A 16304-nucleotide genomic window follows, 5' to 3' on the forward strand; every position below is an offset into this window, starting at 1 on the left:
TCTGGTTTAATAAAAGGCAGCAGCAAACAGGAAAGTTTGAAGCTTTTAGCCATAAAGCAAACATATTCTATTGAGCAGCTCCAGAATATATATATACAAACAAGTTTGAAACTTTTCCAGATTTGAGAAGACAATTTTTAAATTTCTTTATGATTAAAAAAAAGCAAAATCTAAATGTGTTTGGATCTAAACATTTTAAAACCAAGAGGTGAATTTTCAGATTTCCTAGAGAGTCCCTGAAAGCATCTCGCAGGAAGTTGACACTGTTGTTTTCCGGATGCTGAACTTACTACTTCTCTCGAGTTGTTACACATCTGCAACTTTGTATCCTCTAGCTGTACTTTATTAAAACTCCCAAACAAATATGGTCAAATACAAAGAGCTAGAATGGAGACAGTGTTGTTCAGGCCTGTGCATATGTTGCTGGCGTGTAGATATAAGTTTAGTAAACACACCGAGCGACTGAACTCAGCTTGTGTCCTCTGGTCCAACTTGGTCCAGGTGTCCCTCATTAGCAGCACTTCAAGGTAAGACTACACTCTCCCCTTTTGTACCCAAGTGAAGTACAAAAACATCTTCAAAAGTCCCCATGGGAGCATAGCATTTATAGTATAGTATCTTCACATTTATCAGTTATCTCTAAAAGGCTATAATTAAGTTATGAAATGTGTAATCTTTAACATAGTCAGTGCTGATCACACATGCAATCATAAAGTGACTTTTGCAGTGAATGAGTGGGTATGGATTATTAATTCACCATCCATTTCCAGGTAGATGAAACAACAATGGTGATTGGTGGTCAAAAAGTATTCAAATCTAGTGTATTTTATTTAAAGAGATCACATTTTAATCTAATTCTGAAATTTAAATATCTAATACACAGCATAGGGCTACACATTTTATTTATTATGCAAGTAGCCGTTAGACTAGATGTGTCAAAATAATATTAATAAATAAAGAATTGATTAATTAAACAAAAATAGCTTTGCCTAAATTACTTTATAAGAAAATAAATCAGCTACACGGCTACTTTTCTTGACATTATTATTATTATTATTGGTAATTCTATTTACCAAATTAAGCATAATATAACACACATAATAATAATAATAATAATAATAATAATCTTTATTTGTATAGCACCTTTCATTCAAAAAAATGCAGCTCAAAGTGCTTAACAATACATACTTTAATAAGTACATTGCATTCATAAAGTTGCTTACAAATGTATTTATTACTCTATGGGTAAATGGACAACATTACAAAGTAATTCATCATTTGACATTTTAATGGGGCAATGAAAAGAAGAATTATAAAAAGAATTTACAAATGAAATATTAATCCATCAGTAAATAGTTCAGCTTAAAAAGGGATTCACAAAAACACCATCAAACAGTCATCATATAAAAAATACATTAATGAATTCATAAATAAATTAAAAAAGTTCTATTTAAAAATGCAGTTTTAAAAAGAGAAATAAATAACTGGCTTAACAAATTGAATTAAGAATACAAGTCCTCCATAACTGAGTGCTTCATATGAAAATGTAAACATTAAGATAGAAAATAAAACCAGAAAAACGTAATAATCTGTACTAGTGCAATAATAAGATACAAATTTTAGAAATATTTTGTGAGTAATTATTTTAGTATAGTAAATATTATTCCCCCCCCCCCCAAAAAAACCCCACCATAAATCAGTCAATAAATACATCATATATAAAAATACATTAATGAATTCATAAATAAATTTAAAATTCGATTTAAAAATGCAGTTTTAAAAAGAGAAATAAATAACTGGACTGCTTCACATGAAAATTTAAATAAAAAAGATAGAAAATAAAACCAGAAAAAAGTAATAATCGTAAACTTATCTGCACTAGTGCAATAATAAGATACAAATTTTAGAAATATTTTGTGAGTAAGACTTTTTATTATTTTAGTATAGTAAATATTATTCTCCCCCCCCCCCCAAAAAAAACCCCACCATAAATCAGTCAATAAATACATCATATATAAAAATACATTAATGAATTCATAAATAAATTTAAAATTCGATTTAAAAATGCAGTATTAAAAAGAGAAATAAATAACTGGACTGCTTCACATGAAAATTTAAATAAAAAAGATAGAAAATAAAACCAGAAAAAAGTAATAATCGTAAACTTATCTGCACTAGTGCAATAATAAGATACAAATTTTAGAAATATTTTGTGAGTAAGACTTTTATTATTTTAGTAAAATAAATATTATCTTTTTCTATTTTAGTGTTAGTTATTTATAAAAGCAGCCTGCAGCCACAGAGAGAGTTTTTAGGCGGGTCACGTGATCAGAGGGTTTAGCACCTACGTCACAGTCACAGAGCTGGTTGCAGACTAAAGCTGCTCTCACCGTCCTGCTGCTGCTGCTGCACTTAAACCAACACGACTTACCTCTGAAACACGTCTCTCCAGCACCATTAGCTGTCGTTTTATTAAGTTTGCACTCGCTATTGACTAACAGAAACGTGATAGTAATGTAAAGTGTATTGGTAAAATGCTCAGTGAACCGTGCAGCTGCTGATAAATGCTCGCATTAACATAGTAACTATGGTGAACGTTAATGCAACAAACAGCTAAGACAACACAACTGGTGGTGCTCTGTTGCGTTCAAGTTCCTCAGGTAAGTTGGCTGTAAATAGCAACAACTCGCATGTTTTGCAGCACATAAGGTTGAGTGTATGGTGGCCCTGTGGTAATCTGTTTTATGCAATCAGTGTTTCCCCCATGGGACACATTATGCTCTGCTAGATGTCTGTAGCATATTGCTACATTTCCCTTCTTGTATTTGGCAGAAGAAGTTAATAATGTAGCCAGTGTTGTTGTTGCTGTGTTTCCTGTCTGTGTCAATGTCTGATCACACATTTTAAAGGGGAAATAGTTGACAGATGTCTTAAAGGTATTAAGGCTGTTTATTAAAATGGTTTGGCAGTCAGTCATTTTAAGGATTATAGACTCATTTATGCAAGTTGGAAATTTTAGCATCAGCCCACCAGCCACCAAATGCTGGTAAAATATGCAAGTGGCTGCTAGATTTGCAAAGCCCAAAAAACAATCTATTGAGTGACTGGTATTCATGGTTTTTTATTTTTTTTATTTTTTTATTTTTTTTTTACATTTATCCTTTTGATATTGCAATATATTGTTATTAATTGTTTTTTATTTATTTGTTTGTTTGTTTTATAAGATAAGATAAGATGAACCTTTATTAATCCCCGAAGGGAAATTCAGGTGTCAAAGCAGCAAAATCAGCAAACAGAGTGAAACACAGGAGCGGTAAAGGTACACAAAAATTATAAAAACAATAATAGAGATATAAAAGATAAAGAGTGAATGGGTGAACATAGTGTGTGCAGTCTGTCAATAAATAAATGTGATATGTACATATGTGCAGTCTATAAAGTGGTATATAGGATGTATAGTGTAAAATGCGCCAGTGGTCCAAGATGGTTGCAGATAGTGCATGTTTAAAGTTCTTAATGTCTTCATAGTTCTCATATGGGGGTCAGCCCTGGTTGTGGAGCCTGATGGCTACCAGCATGAAGGACTGACCCAGGCGCTTTGTGTTGTTAACACAACAAACATTAATTACTTCTTTATTGTTTTCTTCCATGCATGTTATTTTTAAATATCTATATATTGTAATTTGCTTAATGAATTGTATATATATGTGTTTATATATGTTTTTGTTTTTATTTTGTTCTTTTTTTTAATTTTTATTTATTATTGAATTGACGCTTTGGCAATATTGTTCACCTGACAGTCATGCCAATAAAGCAAATTGAATTGAATTGACTTGACTGGTAGATTTTGGAATCCACCAGCCACAGTGGCAGGTGGACAAAAAAAGTTAAATTCCAACACTGATTTATGTTTTGACTTGTGTGATCATGCATTTGTTTGCTCATTTGTGGGGACACTTACCTGCTTTCATGAAGGAAATCTGGGCTAGGTAAAAGTGATTTTTAGCTATTTAGTGTCCTTCACAAATGGTAGGGATGCACCGATCCAACTTTTTCAGTTCCGATAGCAATACCTGGGCTTTGGGTAATCGACCAAGTAGCCTGCCAATCTGATACCAGTTTTTTAATCAATAAGCTGTATGCCTCACTGTGAGGAAGTGACTGGGATCATTCTTTTATATGTAAGGCAACATCAAGCTTGACATTAATATTGTTTTCCTAACTTTGTAAAACAAAATGTAACAAATAAATACATAGATGTAAAATTAGTGAATTGTTATTTATTATTCAAATAATAAATCGTACACCAACAACTTGGTAAAAAAAATCTTAACAGGAATAAGTGTAAACCTTTTTAATGCAGCAACATATTGGTCAAAACTTAAACAGGAAATAAAATTCCAGTATACAGTATAATGTATATAGTATATAGTATATAAACATACATTTGAACTGGATAGATTTGCCCTATTGTCACAGATACCTGATCCAGCTATTTGAGTCAGTATCGGCCCGATATCCGATCCGGTATCAGTGCATCCCTAACAAACAGTGTACATACTGTGATTTTCCTCAAATAACTTGGAGACGACCCTGTCTGATGACTTAATAGAATGATTTAATTTAACTTGACTACAGAGAAGGAGAGGAACTCTCACTTCAGGCTATATTTGTGTTTATATGACCACACCAGGCTGGCTGGCTACGTAGATCTTTGTTTGGTTGTCATCCACAGAGCTCCATTGTTGTCCCACAGAGTCTGTGTGTCTGTGCAGTTAAAGTCCATTCATGAGGCTGAGTGCATCATCAGCATGCCATAGCTTTAATGTATAGAGTTCACCTAAGAGCACAAGTGCATTGTGGGGCTTCTGTTGCATTACTGCATTGGTGTGTATACCTGACATAGTCATAAATGTCTCTATATGTTAGCCTCTCATCGATATCATGCCACGAAGGGACCACATCTAAATCAATATGGGATAGCAACGAAGGCCACCCTCAAATGCATTTTCTCATGAGTGCATTCTCTATAAGTGCATGAAGGAATCATTTATGAGTGCATAGTAGTTAGTAAGGGTGTGTGCTGCGCTGTGATTGCTGTGGATAATAGCAGGATAAGGAAGGGCTGTGATTAGGTTTGCTGACTTTGGAGTATGCAGGTGCCAACATTAATTTTTGTGCCTACTAAATGTAGGTGTTTTCTTCTCCTACTCTTAAACTAAAATGTCAAATTTACTCTCATATCTTGCAGCTTTTCCTACAAAAAAGGTGAAGCTGAAAGCAGACCTGTAGCTCAGCTTAGGGCTCGACTCAAAGTTTAATATTGCACCACCATGTTTGAGGTGGATCTTGTCCAAGAAGGAATATTGGTCAGAGCAGTTTTGGCTCTTGCACTGGACCTGTAATGAAGCAGCCATGTGATTTAATAGTAGATACAGTCTAGCATTATCACTTCGTATTAATAATTAATGTGGCCTTTTTTTAATATGGATTGCCTTCATTATTTTTGTATCATGCATGCACCAGTTACTTCCCAATCAGTATTACACAAGAGTAAGAACCGTGCTATTTGTGTTTTTGTATCCGTCACCCTCACTAGGCAACTTGTATCACAAGCTTTCCTGCCAACGAGATGTTGAGCGATAAGATTAATGTGAAAACGGAGACACTATTAATAAGTCTTGATAGGTTTGCTTTGAAACGAGGTTGAGGCATTGCATTGGGTGCACTGTGGTATCACCCCTGATAGTAGTGTCATTTGAATACAGTGAAGTTAATCTCGCTGTGCGTATGATTATCGTCTTTGTCTCATATGCAAACTACTATGGTTTAACTGTGAGCTGTTTAATGTGCTCTGTTCTCGTTGCTGTATGTGATGCCGTGGTGCACCTGTGGTGCTTCATAAGAGTCGTTTGAGAGCCAGCAGTCGAAAACTGTGGTTCTGCTGACTGTGTTGTTAAAAGTGTGTTTGTGTTTGTGTGTTAGGTGTGGTGGTGAGCTCATGGAGAGGCCATCATCTTCAGGCAGAGCAGCTCTGGAGGAGAGACAAGGCCTGGTGGAGGTAAGCAACCTACTCATCAACTCGCAACAAGATGTGGTAAATTATAACATTTTACTGTGAAACAAAATGCATGTTTCTAAACTCATTTTGGAGACGCCCGTTTTGTCTGGGGGTATGTTTTTTCGGCTGTTGTTAGCTGTCCAAATATGGTTGTTAATTTTCTATGAAAATGGACCTTTTTCATTCAGACATTTGACTTGTCATAGCAGGAAAAGCACAGATGGAACGAATAACATTAACAATGGCTTAATTCCATCTAAGTGTCCCAGGAAGCCATTCCAGTGAACCAGCATGCAAAATAGCAGGAATTTGCTTATCTCAATGGAATGTAGTTGCTATCAGTGTTATTGATTACACTCGTACTTTCAATGCTATGACATGTCAAAATGTCAGTAGCAGACATATTGACATGCCATTTACAGTTTGCGATTAACTACAATTTTGTCTGCTGTGAGAAAAGGTCTATTAACAGTCACTGGTGTTGAGTTTCTTGATCCATGCTTTACCTGTTGAAGGGGAACTCCACTGATTTTACCTGTTAAAGGGGAACTCCGCTGATTTCACACATCAAAGTCTGTTAAAGCTGCAGTGGGTAGAATTGGAGCTTAAGTTATTAAAGTTATTTTTATAAAACAGTCACTATATCCTGACAGTAGTGCCCCTGTGTCCTCCGGTGTCCTCTGGTGCTCCTAACGGCATCTGCAAGATTTCACAGACCTGAGTAAATCAACCAATCGGAGCCGAGCTAGAGCCTACCATCTCTGAGCAGCTGTCAATCACTTGCGAACGCCAATCAAACGGTCAAACTAGGCAGCGCTGATCAACTATGAATCAATATTCTGTTACCGTAATGCCTATTTCTCGCCTCAAATGTTTTCAGAAACATCTTGTAGTGTACTGTTTAGTTGTAAAATGAGAAAGTTTGTGACCCTGCAGCCATGTCGAGATCTGTTGAGGAAATACCAAGCACCGGCCACCAGCCGGAGCAAACTTTCTCATTTTGCAGTACACTACAAGATGATTCTGAAAAGGTGAGAAATAGGCATTACAGTAACAGAATATTGATTCATATTTGATCAGCGCTGCCTAGTTTGACCATTTGATTGGAGTTCGCGAGTGATTGACAGCTGCCTCCGTTGAATGAACAGCCAATAGGAACACTCTCTCTCTGAAATGACCTGTGATTGGCCAAACTCTCCCGTCACAGGCTAGATTTTTCTAAAGCCTGAAAACAGAGCCATGAGGAGGTGCAGAAGTCTAGTTTTCTCTCAGAACACTTGAACTACAATATGCTGAAAGGTCATGCCTACATAATAAATAACATTCTGCCTACTACAAGTTTAACAGGTCTTGGGTACCACTGCATATGTGAAAAAGTCTCACCAGACCTGTGTAGCTCGCTCCTCATCTCTGCTTGAGGCTAGCAGCTTGAAGCTCTATTCGCTGCTACTAGCATAACACACCCGAATCTCTGACTGAACTGTTGGTGATCGAGTTGCATTGTGGGTGATGTAGGCGCCATGTTTTAAGGTAGGCAGAAGAATGCATGGAATACCAAAGAAGATATCTTTGGTTCTGCTGTATCGATTGTGAGTCAGACAGTGCTATAGGAGTGCGATGCTGAATCAGTGCAGATAATAGTAAAGGCGGGATTGTTACACCCAAAGCTACCAGAAGCTGAAAATGATTTCAAATTTGTATCTTTCTTTCAATTTGAGGGCACAAGAGGATGTCTCAATGATGGTTGGTTGATGGTGCTAATTTCCTGTCCTGTTTCCAATGCCTTGGAGAATGCAATTTGACTCCATCACTGTGTGTTTGTGTTTGTCCTCCAGGATGGTGAAGTGCTGAGAGGTGCTGAGGGTGGAGAGGTGGATCCTCAGACCCCGAGGAAGAGCAGCTCCTCTCGCTCCTCCCGCAAGAGCTTCCGCTTGGACTACCGGCTGGAGGTACAACCTCACTTCCCATCATCCCCCCGTCCCCTAAAACCTACTCCTCTACACATCACTTCTTCCGCCTTCACCTCAACTCATTTCCATAAACTCCTGACCTCAGCATGCCATCTCTCCAGTTTTCTACCTGTCTAAAATAAATGGCTAAAATGTCTTGTTTACTTTGATCGTAGGAGGAAGTGACAAAGTCCTGTCGGGACAAACACGGCCGCTGGACCAACCCCTGGCCCACATGGCGGTTCCCTTCCTACACCACCCTGCTCAGATTTCTGTTGTTGGATAAAAATCACAGCAATATACCAACTAGTAAAGAGGTGGGTAATCATTGGACTACAATTATAGAGCCATTAACTACATTTTTTTTGTCTTTGTTCCATAATGTCACAAGTAATCAAAGTCCCAATAGTGTGTTGGATCAGACAGTAATAGATGATGTTTTAAATTTAATCGTCCCCAATTTAATACAGTATATAGTGGATGATATGGAGGATAACTCCACCCTAAATTCACCCCCTTAAATACCTTTAAAAAGTTGTTTGTCTGATCACAAAGCTGATGTAGCTCTTGGGAATGAGTTCAGAGCTAAATAAAATCGTACTCAATGATTCTGTATAAAGGCAATGTATCAAATTGGGTCAAGCCAATTCATAGCTTTACTTATATTATCCTTATAGTGATCAGTATTTCCCACCTCTGTTAGTAGGATTGTTGCCCTTTGTCGACTCTGAAAACCAACACAGTATTCATAGCTCCTGGTGGAAACCTTGCTGAGCTCAGTAAGAGCTTAACGGGCTTCAAACACTGCTTTCACACAGCAACAGAAAAATGTTTAACCCCTTGATTGCACAGTTTTGTTGTTATATGCGAATGGGTGTACAAATCAACAACCAGAGATAGATAGATCCAAAATGTGATGATGAGAAGGTAGCTTGCAACATTTTGTAAATATACTGTGTGTTTTAAGATTTAGCCGTGTAAACTATGTGCATAAATACTGAACAGAGATGAAACTTCAAGGCACACAAAATGAAGTTGCTCGAAAGGCTTTTTTCTTTTTAATTGAGAATAAATCCTGCAAGCAGCAGCAACAACGTGTTAATTCCTGTGTTTAGCACTGTAATGTTTGTAGAAAGTAGAACAGTTGGTCTGTTATTAGGGGATTAGGGTTCATTTTTGAAAAGTATGATCAGATGAAGTCCTTAGACTCATCATTCTCTTTTCCCCTTTCTCCTTCCTGTGAAGGCTCTGGACAGCGAGCTCCCTGTCATGGAACCGTACTTCGTCCAGAGCCCAGACCTCTCTGACTCTGGTCCAGGTCTGAGAGTCACCTGGTTGGGTCACGCCACAGTTCTGGTTGAAATGGACGGGCTGAATATTCTGACAGATCCAATTTTTAGCCAGAGGGCCTCACCGTTCCAATTCATGGGTCCCAAAAGGTACAGAGGGCCCCCCTGCACTGTGGAACAGGTTTAGTACTTTTTGTTTTTCATTTTCCCTTATTAACATAATTCACCGTAGAAAAAAAGCAAATGACTATTTCAAAATATTTGACCCAGGTGTTGTTTCATTACCTCGGTTTCATCGTTTATCCTCCTGCCAACAGCTGCCCAGGATCGATGCTGTTGTCATCAGTCATTCTCATTATGACCATCTGGATGCTGGATCTGTTGCCAGTCTTAATTCACGCTTTGGAGGGGAGCTACGCTGGTACGTGTTGTACGATCTATAGTAATACTGTTTAGCTTACACTCTAAACCAAAGTGCATTATTAGAGTATGCCAGACTTTTGGAATAATTACATTTTATTATGCCATTAAAAAAAGTAAAAACAAAGTCATAATATACTATGTCATAAAAAATAAAACAAACAAGCAAATGTCATAGTATGTCATAATAATTAAAAACAAGTCATAGAATAGTATGCCATAAGAAATTTTTAAAACGTTTTTTTCAAGTCATTGTCTAGTATGTCATAAAAAGGTCATAGTATAGTCACTATACTATGACGTTTTCACTTTTTTTAATTTAAAAACTCAGTATGTCATAAAAAAAAGTTTACAAAAAGAGTCATGGTATAGCATACCATAAAAATATATAAATAAAAAAGTCATAGTAGAGTATGTCAAAAATAGAGAAAGAGTCATGGTATAGTATGTCATAAAATATTATTAAAAATGTCATAGTATGTCATAAAAATATTATAAAAAGTCTTATGGTATGTCAAAGATATTATAAAAAGTCATAGTATAGTATGTTCTAAAAATATTATAAAAATGTCAGTATAGTAGGTCATACAAATATATCAAGTCATAAAAGTTTAGAAAAAGTCATTGTATAGTTTGTCATAAAAACATTTTTAAAACGTTTTTAAAAGTCATAGTATAGTAATTCATTAAAAATATAAGGAAAGTCATAGTATGTCATAAAAAAGTTGTGATTTTTTTGAAGTCATTGTATGTCATAAAAGGTTTTTAAAATCATAGTATAGCATGAAAAATTAAATCATAAAGTAAAATAGTCATGTCATAAAAATATCATTCAAATTCATAGTATAGTATGTCAAAAAGGTTTTCAAACCGTCACAGGAAAGTATGTCATATAAATGTAGAAAAAAAAGTCCCATTAATGAAATGTATGTGTGTGTTTCACAGGTTCGTGCCCCTGGGATTAATGGACTGGCTGGTGAAGACGGGCTGTGAGAATGTGATGGAGCTGGATTGGTGGGAAGAGAACTGTGTCCCGGGTCACGATGATGTCACATTTGTCTGCACACCCTCTCAGCACTGGAGCAAACGCACCGCGCTGGACGATAACAAGGTAATAATTCATTATTATTGAGTCGATATAAAGTTTATTAAATGAGACATAACCATATACACTTACATATAAATCCAATAGCTGAGGCATTTTTTATTTTGAGTTGAAAGCGTATTTAGCACACAAACATAACTCTTTATCTCTTTTTCTCAGTCTTTATGGGGCAGCTGGTCCATCTTGGGTCCGGACCATAGATTCTTCTTCGCTGGTGATACCGGCTACTGCGCTTCCTTTCAGGAGATCGGGCGGCGCTTCGGACCATTTGACCTTGCAGCAATCCCCATCGGAGCTTACCTGCCCAGGTTCTGTTCATAATGTACACACACACAGTATCCACTTTATTAGGTACACCTATACTGCCATAAAGTCTACTTTTATGATGCCTATAATGTCCAGTTTTTGCTGACATGGTCGTGGTGCTGTTCAGTATGACTCCAGTAATATTGAAGTTACACATTTCTGATAATGTCAACTGAACTTTACAAATGGCAGAGACGTTGTAATGGATTGCACATGTGACACGTCATTGATAAATAACACACTGCAGATTACATTTATTTGCTTATTGTTATAATGTACAAATCAAATATACTGTAGCATTGGAAGTTTTAAAAGACCACGAAGCCCTTTTAAAGAGAAAAACATATATTCTGTTGTTTTTCAGGGATATGATGCAAGGGCAGCATGTAGATCCAGAAGAGGCTGTTCAGATTCACCAAGACCTTCAGGCTAAACAGTCCGTGGCCATTCACTGGGGAACCTTTGCTCTCGCCTATGAGGTAGGTGTATACAGTTACTTAGTTATTGACCAATTGATGCTGTATGTATGACTAACCTGACTTTTTTTTAGATACTATATTGTAGAGGGAGGTACAGAGAGGTAGAGGGAAGGGGTAGAGAGGTAGGTAGAGAGAGGTAGGTAGAGGAGAGAGAGGTAGGTAGAGGTGAAGTAGAGGTAGAGAGATAAGGGTAGAGAGAAGTAGAGGAGAGAGAGGGTAGAGGAGAGAGGTAGAGAGATAAGGGTAGAGAGAGGTAGAGGGTGGTAGAGAGGGAGAGGAGAGAGAGAGGTTAAGGGTAGAGAGATAAGGGTAGAGGAGAGAGAGGTAGGTAGAGGTAGAGAGAGATAAGGGTAGAGAGGTAGAGAGAAAAGGGAGAGGTAGAGAGAGAGAGGGAGAGGTAGAGAGGTAGAGGAGAGAGAGATAAGGGTAGAGAGGTAGAGAGAAGGTAGAGGTAGAGAGGAGAGAGAGGTAGGGTAGAGAGAGATAAGGTTAGAGAGGTAGAGGAGAGAGAGGGTAGAGAGAGATAAGAGAGAGAGGTAGGTAGAGGAGAGAGAGGTAGAGAGAAGGGTAGAGAGGAAGAGAGATAAGGGGAGAGAGGGAGAGAAAGGTAGGTAGAGAGAGGTAGAGGGTAGGTAGAGGTAAGAGTAGGTAGGTGTAGAGGTAGAGAGGAGAGTAGAGAGGTAGAGAGATAAGGGTAGAGAGGGAGAGGTAGAGGAGAGGAGAGAGAGAGAGAGGTAGGTAGAGAGAGAGAGAGATAAGAGTAGAGAGGTGAAGAGAGAGAGGGAGAGGTAGAGGGGTAGAGAGTAGAGGGAGAGGGTAGAGAGTAGAGAGGAGAGAGAGGTAAGGGTAGAGAGGTAGAGAGAAGTATAGGAGAGAGAGGGTAGAGGAGAGAGGTAGAGGGTGGTGTAGGTAGAGGGTAGAGAGAGATAAGGTTAGAGAAGTAGGGTAGAGAGAGATAGGTAGAGGAGAGAGAGGTAGAGAGAAGGGTAGAGAGAAAGAGAGATAAGGGTAGAGAGAAGAGAGAGAGGTAGAGGGAGAGAAAGGTAGGTAGAGAGGAGAGTAGAGAGGTGAAGAGAGAGAGGGAGGGGTAGAGTAGAGGTAGAGGAGAGAGAGGTAGAGAGAGGTAGAGGAGAGACAGAGGTAAGGGTAGAGAGGTAGAGAGAAGTAGAGGAGAGAGAGGGTAGAGGAGAGAGGGAGAGGTAGAGAGGAGAGGTTAAGGGTAGAGAGGTAGAGATAAGGGTAGAGAGAAGGTAGAGGTAGAGAGGAGAGAGGTAGGTTAGAGAGGTAGAGGAGAGAGAGGTAGAGAGAGAGGGAGAGGTAGAGGAGAGAGAGGGTAGAGAGAAGGGTAGAGAGGAAGAGAGATGAGAGGTAGAGAGTGGAGAGAGAGGGTAGAGGAGAGAGGTAGAGAGAGGGACAGGGTGGTAGAGGTAGGGTAAAGAGGTAGGTAGATGGTAGAGAGAGATAAGGTTAGAGAGGTAGAGGAGAGAGAGAGGTAGAGGAGAGAGAGATAAGGGTAGAGAGATAGAGAGAGGGATAGGTAGAGGGTAGAGAGATAAGAGAGAGAGGGAGGTAGGTAGAGGAGAGAGAGGTAGAGAGAAGGGTAGAGAGGAAGAGAGATAAGGGTAGAGAGGTAGAGGGAAGAGAGAGAGGTAGAGGTAGAGGGAGAGAAAGGTAGGTGTAGAGAGGTAGAGAGGAGAGTAGAGAGGTAGAGAGATAAGGGTAGAGAGGGAGAGGAGAGAGAGAGAGATAAGAGTAGAGAGGTGAAGAGAGAGAGGGAGAGGTAGAGGGGGAGAGGGTAGAGAGGAGAGAGAGGTGGGGAGAGAGGTAGAGAGAAGTATAGGAGAGAGAGGTAGAGGGTGGTAGAGGTAGAGAGAGGTAGGGTAAAGAGGTAGGTAGAGGGTAGAGAGAGATAAGGTTAGAGAGGTAGAGGAGAGAGAGGGTAGAGGGAGAGAAAGGTAGGTAGAGAGGAGAGTAGAGAGTAGAGGTAGAGGGTAGAGGAGAGAGAGGTAGAGGGTGGTAGAGAGGGAGAGGTAGAGAGGAGAGAGAGGTAGGTAGAGAGAGTGGGAGAGGGTAGAGAGGAGAGAGAGATAAGGTTAGAGAGGTAGAGGAGAGAGAGGTAGAGAGAAGGGTAGAGATAAGGGTAGAGAGGTAGAGAGAGGTAGGTAGAGGTAGAGAGGTAGAGAGGAGAGTAGAGAGGTAGAGAGAGGTAGAGAGATAAGGGTAGAGGGGGAGAGGTAGAGGAGAGAGAGAGGTAGGTAGAGAGAGGTAGAGGAGAGAGAGGGTAGAGAGAAGGGTAGAGAGGAAGAGAGATGAGAGGTAGAGAGTGGAGAGAGAGGGTAGAGGAGAGAGGTAGAGAGGGGGAGAGGGTGGTAGAGGTAGGGTAAAGAGGTAGGTAGAGGGTAGAGAGAGATAAGGTTAGAGAGGTAGAGGAGAGAGAGGTAGGTAGAGGTAGAGAGAGATAAGGGTAGAGAGATAGAGAGAGGGATAGGTAGAGGGTAGAGAGATAAGGGTAGAGAGGTAGAGAGAGAGGTAGAGGGTAGAGGAGAGAGAGATAAGGGTAGAGAGAGATAAGAGTAGAGAGGTGAATAGAGAGAGGTAGAGGAGAGACAGAGGTAAGAGGAGAGAGAGGGTAGAGGAGAGAGGTAGAGGGAGAGGTAGAGAGGAGAGAGAGAGGTTAAGGGTAGAGAGGTAGAGATAAGGGTAGAGAGAAGGTAGAGGTAGAGAGGAGGGAGAGGGTAGAGAGGTAGGTAGAGAGAGATAAGGTTAGAGAGGTAGAGGAGAGAGGGAGAGGTAGAGGAGAGAGAGGGTAGAGAGAAGGGTAGAGAGGAAGAGAGAGAGGGAGAGGTAGAGGGGTAGAGAGTAGAGGGTAGAGGAGAGAGAGGTAGAGGAGAGAGAGGTAGGGGTAGAGAGTAGAGGTAGAGGGTAGAGGAGAGAGAGGTAGAGGAGAGAGAGAGGTAAGGGTAGAGAGAGGTAGAGGGTGGTAGAGAGGGAGAGGTAGAGAGGAGAGAGAGGTAGGTAGAGAGAGTGGGAGAGGGTAGAGAGGAGAGAGAGATAAGGTTAGAGAGGTAGAGGAGAGAGAGGTAGAGAGAGAGGGAGGTAGGTAGAGGAGAGAGAGGTAGAGAGAAGGGTAGAGAGGAAGAGAGATAAGGGTAGAGAGGTAGAGGGAGAGAAAGGTAGGTAGAGAGAGGTAGGTAGAGGTAGAGAGGAGAGTAGAGAGGTAGAGAGAGGTAGAGAGATAAGGGTAGAGGGGAGAGGTAGAGGAGAGAGAGAGGTAGGTAGAGAGAGATAAGAGTAGAGAGGTGAAGATAGAGGGGTAGAGGGTAGAGAGGAGAGAGAGGTAAGGGTAGAGAGAGGTAGAGGGTAGAGGAGATAAGGGTAGAGAGGTAGAGAGAAGTAGAGGAGAGAGAGGGTAGAGGAGAGAGGTAGAGAGAGGTAGAGGGTGGTAGAGGTAGAGAGAGGTAGGGTAAAGAGGTAGGTAGAGGATAGAGAGAGATAAGGTTAGAGAGGTAGAGAGAAGAGAGATAAGGGCAGAGAGGTAGAGAGGTGGAGAGGGTAGAGAGAGGGAGAGGTAGAGGAGAGAGAGGGAGAGGTAGAGGAGAGAGAGAGAGAGAGGTAGAGGGTGGTAGAGAGAGATAAGGTTAGAGAGGTAGAGGAGAGAGAGGTAGAGAGAGAGGTAGGTAGAGAGATAGAGGGTAGAGAGATAAGGGTAGAGAGAGAGGTAGAGAGAAGAGAGAGAGGTAGGTAGAGAGAGGTAGAGAGAGAGAGGGAGAGGTAGAGGGTAGAGGGAGAGAGAGAGAGGTAGAGGGTAGAGGGAGAGAGAGAGAGGTAGAGGGTAGAGAGAGGGAGAGGGTAGAGAGGTAGAGAGATAAGGGTAGAGAGGAGAGAGAGGTAGAGGAGAGAGGAGAGAGAGGTAGGTAGAGAGAGAGAGGGTAGAGAGAGATAAGGGTAGAGAGAGAGAGAGATAGAGGTGTAGAGAGAGAGAGAGGAGAGAGAGACATACTATTCTATAACTGTTTTAGACATTTTATACTATTACTATTTGGGTTTTTTTAGGCATGCTATTTACTATAACTATTTTATTTTTTTGACGTGCTACTATGACTTAATTTCAATATAATATGACTTTTAAAAAAAAAAGTGACTTATTTAGTTTTGGACATACAATACTTTGACTATTTTATGACTTTCCTGTCCCTCCTTCATCCAGTACTACTTGGAGCCGCCGGTTCGTCTCAGAGAGGCCCTGGAACAGAAAGGACTGAAGCCAGGATCCTTCTTCACTTTGCATCATGGGGAGTCCCGCCTTGTAGCTTCACGGGAAGGAGACGTCTTTGACTGATCCTCTGTGGTGCTTCGTGGGCCGTGTGTCTGTAACAAAGTGCAGAACATTAGAGCCATCATATTTTGATGGACTTCAGTCATTAAAGTTTGAAATGCATATAGAGGAAAGCAGCTACTCCCAACTGAAAATAGGAAATTAAAATGTTCCACAATACTGTTTACATACTGAGTGTTTGTGCCGTTTCATTTTAATGGTGGGCAACACTACCTACAAGAGCTGTGACTCCACTATAAAAAAAATCGGCCTAATTAGGTTTACACAAAATGTGTAAAATTCTTTCCTCACGAGAAAAATTTAATATGCAGTTCAAGTCACAAATAAGATTTAGATCTAAGGTTTGTATTAGGATTAAA

At 39.9% G+C, this 16304-nt stretch overlaps 2 protein-coding genes across 7 annotated transcripts in view; one reads left to right on the top strand and one right to left on the bottom strand.

The window, feature by feature from the left end:
- Window positions 1–247: 247 nt before the first annotated feature.
- On the top strand, window positions 248–16190 carry napepld (N-acyl phosphatidylethanolamine phospholipase D). 3 transcript variants are annotated; one of them, XM_037760374.1, is made up of 10 exons: window positions 251–527; window positions 5986–6061; window positions 7897–8010; window positions 8187–8327; window positions 9256–9480; window positions 9617–9720; window positions 10665–10830; window positions 10984–11132; window positions 11495–11609; window positions 15817–16190. In XM_037760374.1, the coding sequence occupies exons 1-10, from the start codon at window positions 388–390 to the stop codon at window positions 15946–15948; spliced, it is 1362 nt and encodes a 453-aa protein (XP_037616302.1). In that variant the 5' UTR covers window positions 251–387; the 3' UTR covers window positions 15949–16190. The 3 variants fall into 3 exon arrangements, with proteins under 3 accessions (XP_037616304.1, XP_037616302.1, XP_037616303.1); XM_037760375.1 differs by lacking the exon at window positions 251–527 and adding an exon at window positions 2356–2660; XM_037760376.1 differs by lacking the exons at window positions 11495–11609; window positions 15817–16190 and adding an exon at window positions 11238–11303 and having other exon boundaries at window positions 248–527; window positions 10984–11191.
- LOC119482655 (proline-rich protein 5-like) overlaps window positions 10900–16304 on the bottom strand; it is a 30621-nt gene continuing 25216 nt past the window's right edge. For 3 of the 4 annotated variants that reach the window (XM_037760372.1, XM_037760371.1, XM_037760369.1), the window contains 2 exons: window positions 15823–15977; window positions 10900–11135 (listed from right to left, as the gene is read on the bottom strand). The gene's annotated coding sequence lies outside the window, so the exon portion shown is untranslated. The remainder of the gene's footprint in view (window positions 11136–15822; window positions 15978–16304) is intronic. The other variant, XM_037760370.1, reaches the window with a different exon arrangement.

Source organism: Sebastes umbrosus, chromosome 23, assembly GCF_015220745.1.
Source record: "Sebastes umbrosus isolate fSebUmb1 chromosome 23, fSebUmb1.pri, whole genome shotgun sequence".
Lineage (NCBI taxonomy): Eukaryota > Metazoa > Chordata > Actinopteri > Perciformes > Sebastidae > Sebastes > Sebastes umbrosus.

Bases quoted from the DNA above. Each gene is read 5' to 3' on its own strand.
- napepld (XM_037760374.1), top strand. From the start codon at position 388: ATGGAGACAGTGTTGTTCAGGCCTGTGCATATGTTGCTGGCGTGTAGA. The intron at 528-5,985 runs GTAAGACTACAC...TTTGTGTGTTAG, and splicing joins CTCATTAGCAGCACTTCAAG to GTGTGGTGGTGAGCTCATGG. The intron at 11,133-11,494 runs GTTCTGTTCATA...GTTGTTTTTCAG, and splicing joins ATCGGAGCTTACCTGCCCAG to GGATATGATGCAAGGGCAGC.